Genomic DNA, 11,860 nt, shown 5'->3' with positions numbered 1-11,860 from the left:
CTCGCTGCCGGCGACGGCCGCGTATGAGCCCGACGCTCCAGCGCCATCCATTTTCAGGGCTAGTTGATTCGGCAGGTGGGTTGTTACACACTCCTTAGCGGGTTCCGACTTCCATGGCCACCGTCCAGCTGCTGTCTATAACAACCAGGGTGAGCCCCACCCCTTTCGTGAGCGCACTGCGCGCGGAGTGACCCCTGTTACGCGCCCCCGGCAATGGGGGTGGCGGGCAGGTAAGCTGCGCGGGCGGAGCGCGCGGAGTGACCCCTGTTACGAGCCCCCGGCCACGGGGGTGGCGGGCAGGTAAGCTGCTTACCTGCTGCGCGTGACGCCGGCCGCGGCGAAGGCGGACGAGGCGGGGTGTCGGTGCGGTGGGCGCGGTGGTGACCCTGGACGTGCGTCGGGCCCTTCTCGCGGATCGCCTCAGCTACGGCTCCCGGTGGGGCCCTCTCGGGGGAAGGGGCCTCGGTCCCGGACCCTGGCGAGGCGTCCCTTCTCCGCTCCGTAAAAGTGTCCATCTCTTTTCTTTTTTTTTCTTCTGTTGCATATGCAGCAGGTGCCTGCTCGTTTTTCGTATGTGGGTAACAACATTTAACTATGTATATATATTTCCGAATTGGTTTAACAGCCACCCGCCTGAATCTATTTAAAATCTAATTTTTTTTTTATTTCAACCACCCGACCCGACCCGACCCGCGGATAAAATCTAATTTTTTTAAATTTCATCCGCCCGATCCGCGGATAATCCGCGGACTCCGCGGTTGTGCCCGCAAACCGGGCATCTCTAACCGCTACCAAGAGCTACTGTGACAAGGAGTCATCGTAGCCCCTGGCATTGTCTAACATCCATCTTCTTCCGCTTATCCAAGGACGGGTCGCAGGGGCAACAGTCTAAGCAGGGAAGCCCAGACTTTCCTCTCCCCAGCCACTTCGTCCAGCTCTTCCCAGGGAACCCCGAGGCGTTCCCAGCCCAGCCGGGAGACATAGTCTTCCCAACGTGTCCTGGGTCTTCCCCGTGGCCTCCTACCGGTTGGACGTGCCCTAAACACCTCCCTAGGGAGGCGTTCGGGTGGCATCCTGACCAGATGCCCGAACCACCTCATCTGGCTCCTCTCCATGTGGAGGAGCAGCGGCTTTACTTTGAGCTCCTCCCGGATGGCAGAGCTTCTCACCCTATCTCTAAGGGTGAGAAGCTCCCTTAGAGATAGGATGTCAGGGACCCTGGACCGGGTGGAAAGGAGCATCGAGAGTGGTGCAGGGGTGGTAGGGGTCCTCAGTTATGAGGACGGCCTTCTTTTCCAAAATGCGCCGGGAAAGTTGAGTCAGAGGAAGTTGGGCTGTTCTGGCTATTTTCCTGGCCTGTTTTGTTATGCGGGAGACTTTTGTTTTGGTGGTAGCAGTGAGGAAGTTGAACCAGGATGAGATGTTTTATCAGTTCATGCTCATAGACTTAGATTGGTCAGAAATAGTCCTAGACTTAGAGCGGTCAGATCTAGTCTCGAGTTCGATTGGTCAGATCTAGTCTGAGACTTAGGCAAAACTTCTTCCAAAGACAAACCAAACAGTCCAGTTTGGTTTGACTTAGAAGACGTTTCGCCTCTCATCCAAGTCGGCTTTATCAGTTCATGCGCATAGACTTTGATTGGTCAGACATAGTCCTAGACTTAGAGCGGTCAGATCTAGTCTCGAGTTAGATTGGTCAGATCTAGTCTGAGACGTGGGCAAAACGTCTTCTAAAGACAAACCAAACAGTCCTGTTTGGTTTGACTTAGAAGACATTTCGCCTTTCATCCAAGTCGGCTTTATCAGTTCATGCTCATAGACTTAGATTGGTCAGAAATAGTCCTAGACTTAGAGCGGTCAGATCTAGTCTCGAGTTAGATTGGTCAGATCTAGTCTGAGACTTAGGCAAAACATCTTCCAAAGACAAACCAAACAGTCCAGTTTGGTTTGACTTAGAAGACGTTTCGCCTCTCATCCAAGTCGGCTTTATCAGTTCATGCGCATAGACTTAGATTGGTCAGAAATAGTCCTAGACTTAGAGCGGTCAGATCTAGTCTCGAGTTAGATTGGTCAGATCTAGTCTGAGACTTAGGCAAAACGTCTTCTAAAGACAAACCAAACAGTCCAGTTTGGTTTGACTTAGAAGACATTTCGCCTCTCATCCAAGTCGGCTTTATCAGTTCATGCTCATAGACTTAGATTGGTCAGAAATAGTCCTAGACTTAGAGCGGTCAGATCTAGTCTCGAGTTGGATTGGTCAGATCTAGTCTGAGACTTAGGAAAAACGTCTTCTAAAGACAAACCAAACAGTCCTGTTTGGTTTGACTTAGAAGACATTTCGCCTCTCATCCAAGTCGGCTTTATCAGTTCATGCTCATAGACTTAGATTGGTCAGAAATAGTCCTAGACTTAGATCGGTCAGATCTAGTCTCGAGTTCGATTGGTCAGATCTAGTCTGAGACTTAGACAAAACGTCTTCTAAAGACAAACCAAACAGTCCAGTTTGGTTTGACTTAGAAGACGTTTCGCCTCTCATCCAAGTCGGCTTTATCAGTTCATGCGCATAGACTTAGATTGGTCAGAAATAGTCCTAGACTTAGAGCGGTCAGATCTAGTCTCGAGTTAGATTGGTCAGATCTAGTCTGAGACTTAGACAAAACGTCTTCTAAAGACAAACCAAACAGTCCAGTTTGGTTTGACTTAGAAGACGTTTCGCCTCTCATCCAAGTCGGCTTTATCAGTTCATGCTCATAGACTTAGATTGGTCAGAAATAGTCCTAGACTTAGAGCGGTCAGATCTAGTCTCGAGTTAGATTGGTCAGATCTAGTCTGAGACTTGGGCAAAACGTCTTCTAAAGACAAACCAAACAGTGCTGTTTGGTTTGACTTAGAAGACATTTCGCCTCTCATCCAAGTCGGCTTTATCAGTTCATGCTCATAGACTTAGATTGGTCAGAAATAGTCCTAGACTTAGAGCGGTCAGATCTAGTCTCGAGTTCGATTGGTCAGATCTAGTCTGAGACTTAGGCAAAACGTCTTCTAAAGACAAACCAAACAGTCCAGTTTGGTTTGACTTAGAAGACGTTTCGCCTCTCATCCAAGTCGGCTTTATCAGTTCATGCTCATAGACTTAGATTGGTCAGAAATAGTCCTAGACTTAGAGCGGTCAGATCTAGTCTCGTGTTAGATTGGTCAGATCTAGTCTGAGACTTAGGAAAAACGTCTTCTAAAGACAAACCAAACAGTCCTGTTTGGTTTGACTTAGAAGACATTTCGCCTCTCATCCAAGTCGGCTTTATAAGTTCATGCTCATAGACTTAAATTGGTCAGAAATAGTCCTAGACTTAGAGCGGTCAGATCTAGTCTCGAGTTAGATTGGTCAGATGTAGTCTGAGACTTAGGCAAAACGTCTTCTAAAGACAAACCAAACAGTCCAGTTTGGTTTGACTTAGAAGACGTTTCGCCTCTCATCCAAGTCGGCTTTATCAGTTCATGCGCATAGACTTAGATTGGTCAGAAATAGTCCTAGACTTAGAGCGGTCAGATCTAGTCTCGAGTTAGATTGGTCAGATCTAGTCTGAGACTTAGGCAAAACGTCTTCTAAAGACAAACCAAACAGTCCAGTTTGGTTTGACTTAGAAGACGTTTCGCCTCTCATCCAAGTCGGCTTTATCAGTTCATGCGCCTAGACTTAGATTGGTCAGAAATAGTCCTAGACTTAGAGCGGTCAGATCTAGTCTCGAGTTAGATTGGTCAGATCTAGTCTGAGAATTAGGCAAAACGTGTGACCTGTAAACAAGTGTTAAAAGTCCTCAGTTTCCGGAGCAAATGTCGGCGCTGTTGTGCCTTTTTGTAGACCCGAGTCAGCACAGAGATGCGGGTTGCTACTTTGATGCATGAATGTTGGCTTAGCTCTCTCAACAAAACATTGACTCATTCGTATAATATCTAATCATACATCTCATTATTGTGAATTAATTAGTCCATGGTTCTCGCCCGGAAAAGGGTGGAGTGCCATCTCCGGGTTGGGGAGGAGATCTTGCCCCGAGTGGAGGAGTTCAAGTACTTAGGAGTCTTGTTTACGAGTGAGGGAAGAGTGGATCGGATTGGTGCGGCGTCTTCAGTAATGCGACGCTGTATCGATCCGTTGTGGTGAAGAAGGAGCTGAGCCGGAAGGCAAAGCTCTCAATTTACCGGTCGATCCACGTTCCCATCCTCACCTATGGTCGTGAGCTTTGGGTTATGACCGAAAGGACAAGTTCACGGGTACAAGCGGCTGAAATTAGTGAAACTCCCTGCCACCCGGCAGGTCACTTATCGAATCTACTGCGTTCCCAGACAAACTATTTAGTGCTCCAGATTTCAGTCTACTCGACAAAACAGATGAAAACGTGTAAAAGCATGGAGGTCTACAACTTCTTTGTGTGTGTCTGGGTCAAGGACATTGGTATCAAGACTCTCCCGCATAAATATGCATCCATTTTGCGGGGGTAAGCTTGCATTTTATGATTTAACTTCGTGTCTACAACCATGTTTGTTGTTGTTTTTGAACGTACCGTTTACGAGCAGCATGTTTTTGTCATCTTTATCAAAATATAACTATAGATGTCAACATTGTGTATGTGCTGAAAGATTAATTTATGACTGTTTATCAAAATATAACTATAGATGTCAACATTGTGTATGTGCTGAAAGATTCATTTATGATTGTTTATCAAAATATAACTATAGATGCCAACATTGTGTATGTGCTGGAAGATTCATTTATGATTGTTTAACAAAATATAATTATAGATGTCAACATTGTGTACGTGCTGAAAGATTCATTTATGATTGTTTATCAAAATATAACTATAGATGTCAACATTGTGTACGTGCTGAAAGATTCATTTATGATTGTTTATCAAAATATAACTATAGATGTCAACATTGTGTATGTGCTGAAAGATTCATTTATGATTGTTTATCAAAATATAACTATAGATGCCAACATTGTGTATGTGCTGGAAGATTCATTTATGATTGTTTAACAAAATATAATTATAGATGTCAACATTGTGTACGTGCTGAAAGATTCATTTATGATTGTTTATCAAAATATAACTATATATGTCAACATCGTGTATGTGCTGAAAGATTCATTTATGATTGTTTATCAAAATAAAACTAGATGTCAACATTGTGTACGTGCTGAAAGATTCATTTATGATTGTTTATCAAAATATAACTATAGAAGTCAACATTGTGTATGTGCTGAAAGATTAATTTATGATTATCAAAATATAATTATAGATGTCAACATTGTGTACGTGCTGAAAGATTCATTTATGATTGTTTATCAAAATATAACTATAGATGTCAACATTGTGTATGTGCTGAAAGATTAATTTATGATTGTTTATCAAAATGTAACTATAGATGTCAACATTGTGTATGTGCTGAAAGATGAATTTATGATTGTTTATCAAAATATAACTATAGATGTCAACATTGTGTATGTGCTGAAAGATTCATTTATGATTGTTTATTAAAATAAAACTATAGATATCAACGTTGTGTATGTGCTGAAAGATTAATTTATGATTATCAAAATATAACTATAGATGTCAACATTGTGTACGTGCTGAACGATTCATTTATGATTGTTTATCAAAATATAACTATAGATGTCAACATTGTGTATGTGCTGAAAGATTCATTTATGATTGTTTACCAAAATATAACTATAGATGTCAACATTGTGTATGTGCTGAAAGATTAATTTATGATTGTTTATCAAAATGTAACTATAGATGTCAACATTGTGTATGTGCTGAAAGATGAATTTATGATTGTTTATCAAAATATAACTATAGATGTCAACATTGTGTACGTGCTGAAAGATATATTTATGATTGTTTATCAAAATATAACTATAGATGTCAACATCGTGTATGTGCTGAAAGATTCATTTATGATTGTTTATCAAAATAAAACTGTAGATGTCAACATTGTGTATTGTGGAAAAAGTTCATTTATGATTGTTTATTAAAATAAAACGATAGATGTCAACATTGTGTATGTGCTGAAAGATTCATTTATGATTGTTTATCAAAATATAACTATAGATATCAACATTGTGTACGTGCTGAAAGATAAATTTATGATTGTTTATCAAAATATAACTATAGATGTCAACATTGTGTACGTGCTGAAAGATACATTTATGATTGTTCATCAAAATATAACTATAGATGTCAACATCGTGTATGTGCTGAAAGATTCATTTATGATTGTTTATCAAAATAAAACTGTAGATGTCAAAATTGTGTATTGTGGAAAAAGTTCATTTATGATTGTTTATTAAAATAAAACGATAGATGTCAACATTGTGTATGTGCTGAAATATTCATTGATTGTTTATCAAAATATAACTATAGATATCAACATTGTGTATTTGTGGAAAAAGTTCATTTATGATCCATCCATCCATCCATCTTCTTCCGCTTATCCGAGGTCGGGTCGCGGGGGCAGCAGCCTGAGCAGGGAAGCCCAGACTTCCCTCTCCCCAGCCACTTCATCCAGCTCTTCCTGTGGGATCCCGAGGCGTTCCCAGGCCAGCCGGGAGACATAGTCTTCCCAACGTGTCCTGGGTCTTCCCCGCGGCCTCCTACTGGTCGGACGTGCCCTAAACACCTCCCGAGGGAGGCGTTCGGGTGGCATCCTGACCAGATGCCCGAACCACCTCATCTGGCTCCTCTCCATGTGGAGGAGCAGCGGCTTTACTTTGAGCTCCCCCCGGATGGCAGAGCTTCTCACCCTATCACCCGGCGGAGGAAACTCATTTTGGCCGCTTGTACCCGTGATCTTGTCCTTTCGGTCATAACCCAAAGCTCATGACCATAGGTGAGGATGGGAACGTAGATCGACCGGTAAATTGAGAGCTTTGCCTTCCGGCTCAGCTCCTTCTTCACCACAACAAATCGATACAGCGTCCGCATTACTGAAGACGCCGCACCGATCCGCCTGTCGATCTCACGATCCACTCTTCCCTCACTCGTGAACAAGACTCCGAGGTACTTGAACTCCTCCACTTGGGGCAAGATCTCCTCCCCAACCCGGAGATGGCACTCCACCCTTTTCCGGGCGAGAACCATGGACTCGGACTTGGAGGTGCTGATTCTCATCCCAGTCGCTTCACACTCGGCTGCGAACCGATCCAGTGAGAGCTGAAGATCCTAGGCCAGATGAAGCCATCAGGACCACATCATTGGAAAAAGCAGAGACCTAATCCTGCAGCCACCAAACTAGATCCCCTCAACGCCTTGACTGCGCCTAGAAATTCTGTCCATAAAAGTTATGAACAGAATGGGTGACAAAGGGCAGCCTTGGCGGAGTCCAACCCTCACTGGAAACGTGTCCGACTTACTGCCGGCAATGCGGACCAAGCTCTGGCACTGAGCATACAAGGAGCGGACTGCCACAATCAGACAGTCCGAAACCCCATACTCTCTGAGCAGTCCCCACAGGATTTCCCGAGAGACACGGTCGAATGCCTTCTCCAAGTCCACAAAACACATGTAGACTGGTTGGGCAAACTCCCATGCACCCTCAAGGACCCTGCCGAGAGTATAGAGCTGGTCCACAGTTCCACGACCAGGACGAAAACCACACTGTTCCTCCTGAATCCGAGATTCGACTATCCGGCGTAGCCTCCTCTCCAGTACACCTGAATAGACCTTACCGGGAAGGCTGAGGAGTGTGATCCCACGATAGTTAGAGCACACCCTCCGGTTCCCCTTCTTAAAGAGAGGAACCACCACCCCGGTCTGCCAATCCAGAGGTACCGCCCCCTCATTTATGATTGTTTATTAAAATAAAACTATAGATGTCAACATTGTGTATGTGCTGAAAGAATCATTTATGATTGTTTATCAAAATATAACTATAGATGTCAACATTGTGTACGTGCTGAAAGATTTATTCATGATTGTTTATCAAAATATAACTATAGATGTCAACATTGTGTATTTGTGAAAAAGGTTAATTTATGATTGTCTATCAACATAATGTTTTGCACCACAAGTGGGTTACAGACGGCGCTGAAGTACATACCCAGTTTTTCTTTTGAACATTGATGCTGTGGGTCCATCATGGTTTCCAGTTCGGTACTCTGGAGCAGGTAACTCTTCAGCTGTGTCATCATCTGCCTTATCTCCTGTAACAGCTCACTCGACGTGGAGTGGTTGGACATGGTCTCGAGGGTGAATGTTCTGTGATCGTTCACCTACAGGTCAAACATAAAAACTGCAGTCGATGGATATTCAAAAAAAAAACATAAAGTAGTATATATCAAGGCTAGTTCCCCTCACCAGGTTACCAAAATAGCTCAAAGGGTTCCTGGCCAGCTCCACAATGCGTTGTGAGAGGCGACGGTCGTGACTGATGAGGCCAGTTAAAACCATGGACAGGCGAGTACGAGCTCTGTCCAACATGAAGGTGGGTGTTGGTGTTCTCTTTACTTTGCTCTGACGACTCTCTGACGTGTTACTAGCATGAGAAAGAGTCAAGTCAGAAGGAAGGTCGTTCACTTTGGATCGATAGATCGATAGATCCAAAGACCTGGGTGACTGTGTTGCTTGTTCCGCTGGACGTCCCTTTCCCCACACTTACCCCGCCCCTTTTAAGTTGACTGACACTAATGGCTCAAACTGTCTTGTCTCCTTGTTTTCTGAACCCACACCGCCAGGTTGTGATTTGTTGGTTAGTGTGTACCCTCCTGTTGACAATTTCACCCGACTTCTTCCCTTTGTGGCCTAAAAGCTGAAATACACGTGTTTTCAATTTACAGGACCCCCTTCATCCCCCTACAAATTGGGTGACATTACCCCCTCCTGGTGCACCACCCTGATAGATGGCTCAAGGATAGGCCCTTGGGCACGAGCTGACTTATTCTGGTATTGTGGGGAGCACAGATTGTACATTAGAATCCCGGACGAGCCCCCAAATTGTTGCGTTTTGGACCAGTTCCTCCCAGGGAATTCAAGTCACAATTCGCTCCCAAGCTCTTTACGACACTTAAAGCTGAGTTGAAAAACCACCAGAGACAGAATAGGTATTTTGTTGTATATTCTCAAAGCTTTGCCAATATACATTATGAGACCAGTCTAACCCTAGAACATTCTATTGCGCCTCCCAAAATGGTCTGTCTTCCCGATCCCACCACCCTCTCTCTCGTCCCATCTCTGTAGACAAAACAAATGCTAGTCAAAACACATTCCAAAGAACTCAAGGTTAACACACACAGTATACTTGCTGACAGAGCATCAAGAGAAGAAATGGAAAACACGAGCTGTTTTCAAATATGACTAAGAAATGGAAGAAGTACAACTTAAATTCGGATATATGTAAATATCTGCCTCCGACAATAGATAGATAATCTACCTGAGATGTGCATCTTACAACAACTCATGATTCAATTCAGACTCTTGGGGTGACGATTCGAACCAGAATCTCCATTATTGATTCAGCGCAATTCTCGATTCAAACCGATTCTCACAATATATTATTTGATATTTTAAAAGTTGATGCTTAACAAGAAATGTATAAATATATATTTGAAAATTATGAATTGATTTAGAATCGGAATGAATAAGAATCACGATTCAAATGTGAATCTGTTTTTTTTGAGGACCCCTACTGAGTAAGAAAGTATCTAACTAACTAACAACTTAAATTGTTTCAAACTATTCATGACGGATTTGCCTGTAAACAATTCGGCATGTAGCTAAGTAGTAGACACAAATAAGACATTAGAATGGAACAATAGTATTATTAGAAATGTGTTGTCTAACAACATTCATACAGTTCTCAGGGCATTCAGTTAATCACAACTGGACTGTTTGGTTTGTCCTAAAGACATTTCGCCTGAGTCTTAGACTTAGATTGGTCAGATCTACTCTAGACTAGATCCGAACAATCTTGGTCAGATCTAGTCAAGACTAGATCTGACCAATCTAAGTCTATGAGCATGAACGGATAAAGCCGACTTGGATGAGAGGCGAAACGTCTTCTAAGTCAAACCAAACTGGACTGTTTGGTTTGTCTTTAGAAGACGATTTGCCTAAGTCTCAGACTAGATGTGACCAATCGAACTCGAGACTAGATCTGACCGCTCTAAGTCTAGGACTATTTCTGACCAATCTAAGTCTATGCGCATGAACTGATAAAGCCGACTTGGATGAGAGGCGAAAAGTCTTCTAAGTCAAACCAAACTGGACTGCTTGGTTTGTCTTTAGAAGACGTTTTGCCTAAGTCTCAGACTAGATCTGACCAATCTAACTCGAGACTAGATCTGACCGCTCTAAGTCTAGGACTATTTCTGACCAATCTAAGTCTATGAGCATGAACGGATAAAGCCGACTTGGATGAGAGGCGAAACGTCTTCTAAGTCAAACCAAACTGGACTGTTCGGTTTGTCTTAGAAGACATTTCGCCCAAGTCTCAAACTAGATCTGACCAATCTAAGTCAAGACTAGATGTGACCAATCTAAGTCTAAGACTAGATCTGACCAATCTAAGTCTATGATCATGAACTGATAAAGTCTACTCTGATGAGCGGTGAAACGTCTTCTAAGACAAACCAAACAGTGCAGTCGCGACCGATTGAACGCCCTGAGAAGACAATGACCTGATGAACGAGAACATCACATTCTTACAGTGTTATGGATACTGTCAAATCAGATGACCCAGACCTACTTCGAGTTTTTATCTTGTGACTGGTTCAGATCTTCTTCTTCTGTGCTGCTATTAGAGCCCGAGTCCAGATCAGTTCCAAACACAGTGGCCCCTTGAGGAGAGTACGGTGACACGTCTGGCCGGCTGGCCAGGGTGGGAGGGCCTACTCTCATCCCAGTAGTCTGATTGGCACTCTCAAAAACGGATGGTTTTTTCCTTGGCTGAGGTACTGGTGGAGACGGTCTCTTCACTAAAGGCTGAGGGCTAAATTGTTGAGCCACCTCTTGATATTTGTTGTTCCACGCTTCATCCAGCAGTGTATTCTCTTCCTCTCTCAATCCTTCTGGTTTGGTTCCTATTAGAGGTTTTGGTTCCTTCTCTGTTCCATCAGAACTATTCCTGGAGGAGTTGGGCCGGAGAGGAGCAGGGGGCCTTAATGGAGGAGGTGACTTACTCCCTTCTTTGTCCTGTGCCTCCACTATTTCTTCCTCCATTCTGTCCAGGGGCAGTGGTGAGAAGAGGAGACCCATCACAGGGCCTAAACCCGAGCTCGGGGGCCTGGGAGGGGCTCGTAAGACTTTTGAGTCTCGAGGCAGAATCTTAATCTGGCCCTTACCCTCCAGGGTTTCCTTCATTCTACTATTTCCGTTACGCAAAGAGCTTATGATGCTTTGAGGTGTTTTGATCTTCTCTGTGGAATCGGCAAAGTCTTTGGACTTCTTGTTGGATTTCTCCTCCAAAGCGATTGGGTTAATATACAAGTAATTGTTGTGGCTTTGATCCAAAGACAAGTTCTGGCCCTGAGTCTTCTCATTCATAGCCGATGTCCAGAAGTCTGCAATTCATACAATGGGAGATGATAATGGTGTACTTAATTACTACATATTCAAATATAATTCACTTCACTATTGGAATTGCTGTGTTTTGTCTTCTACACGTTTGGATGCCTTTTTGTGGCCCTTAACATGCACGAAAAGTCTCCATGTTTTGCAGAGAAATTTTACAATTGGCTCTCTAGCGCCACCTTTAAAATTAGAAAAAAAAAATAGCCCCTCCTACTAGTTTTAGGTATCGACACGAAAATCGCAGGAGACGTCTATCACGACTGGACGCACATTAAACTCCCAGGGACCCATAGCTGAAA

At 43.5% G+C, this 11,860-nt stretch overlaps 1 protein-coding gene across 1 annotated transcript in view; it reads right to left on the bottom strand.

Annotated features, from left to right (window-relative positions):
• The window catches only part of rin3 (Ras and Rab interactor 3), a 61,856-nt gene that overhangs the window by 19,380 nt on the left and 30,616 nt on the right, over positions 1–11,860 (bottom strand). Inside the window, exons 6-8 of the mRNA XM_061986920.1 lie at positions 10,738–11,551; positions 8,352–8,529; positions 8,095–8,266 (exon numbers count right to left, since the gene is read on the bottom strand). Of these exons, the coding sequence (XP_061842904.1) occupies positions 8,095–8,266; positions 8,352–8,529; positions 10,738–11,551 (1,164 nt within the window). The remainder of the gene's footprint in view (positions 1–8,094; positions 8,267–8,351; positions 8,530–10,737; positions 11,552–11,860) is intronic.

Source organism: Nerophis lumbriciformis, linkage group LG26 (genome assembly GCF_033978685.3).
Source record: "Nerophis lumbriciformis linkage group LG26, RoL_Nlum_v2.1, whole genome shotgun sequence".
NCBI classification, from domain to species: domain Eukaryota; kingdom Metazoa; phylum Chordata; class Actinopteri; order Syngnathiformes; family Syngnathidae; genus Nerophis; species Nerophis lumbriciformis.
Note: the sequence above shows the minus strand (reverse complement) of the source record. Positions and strands in the feature narration are given on the sequence as shown.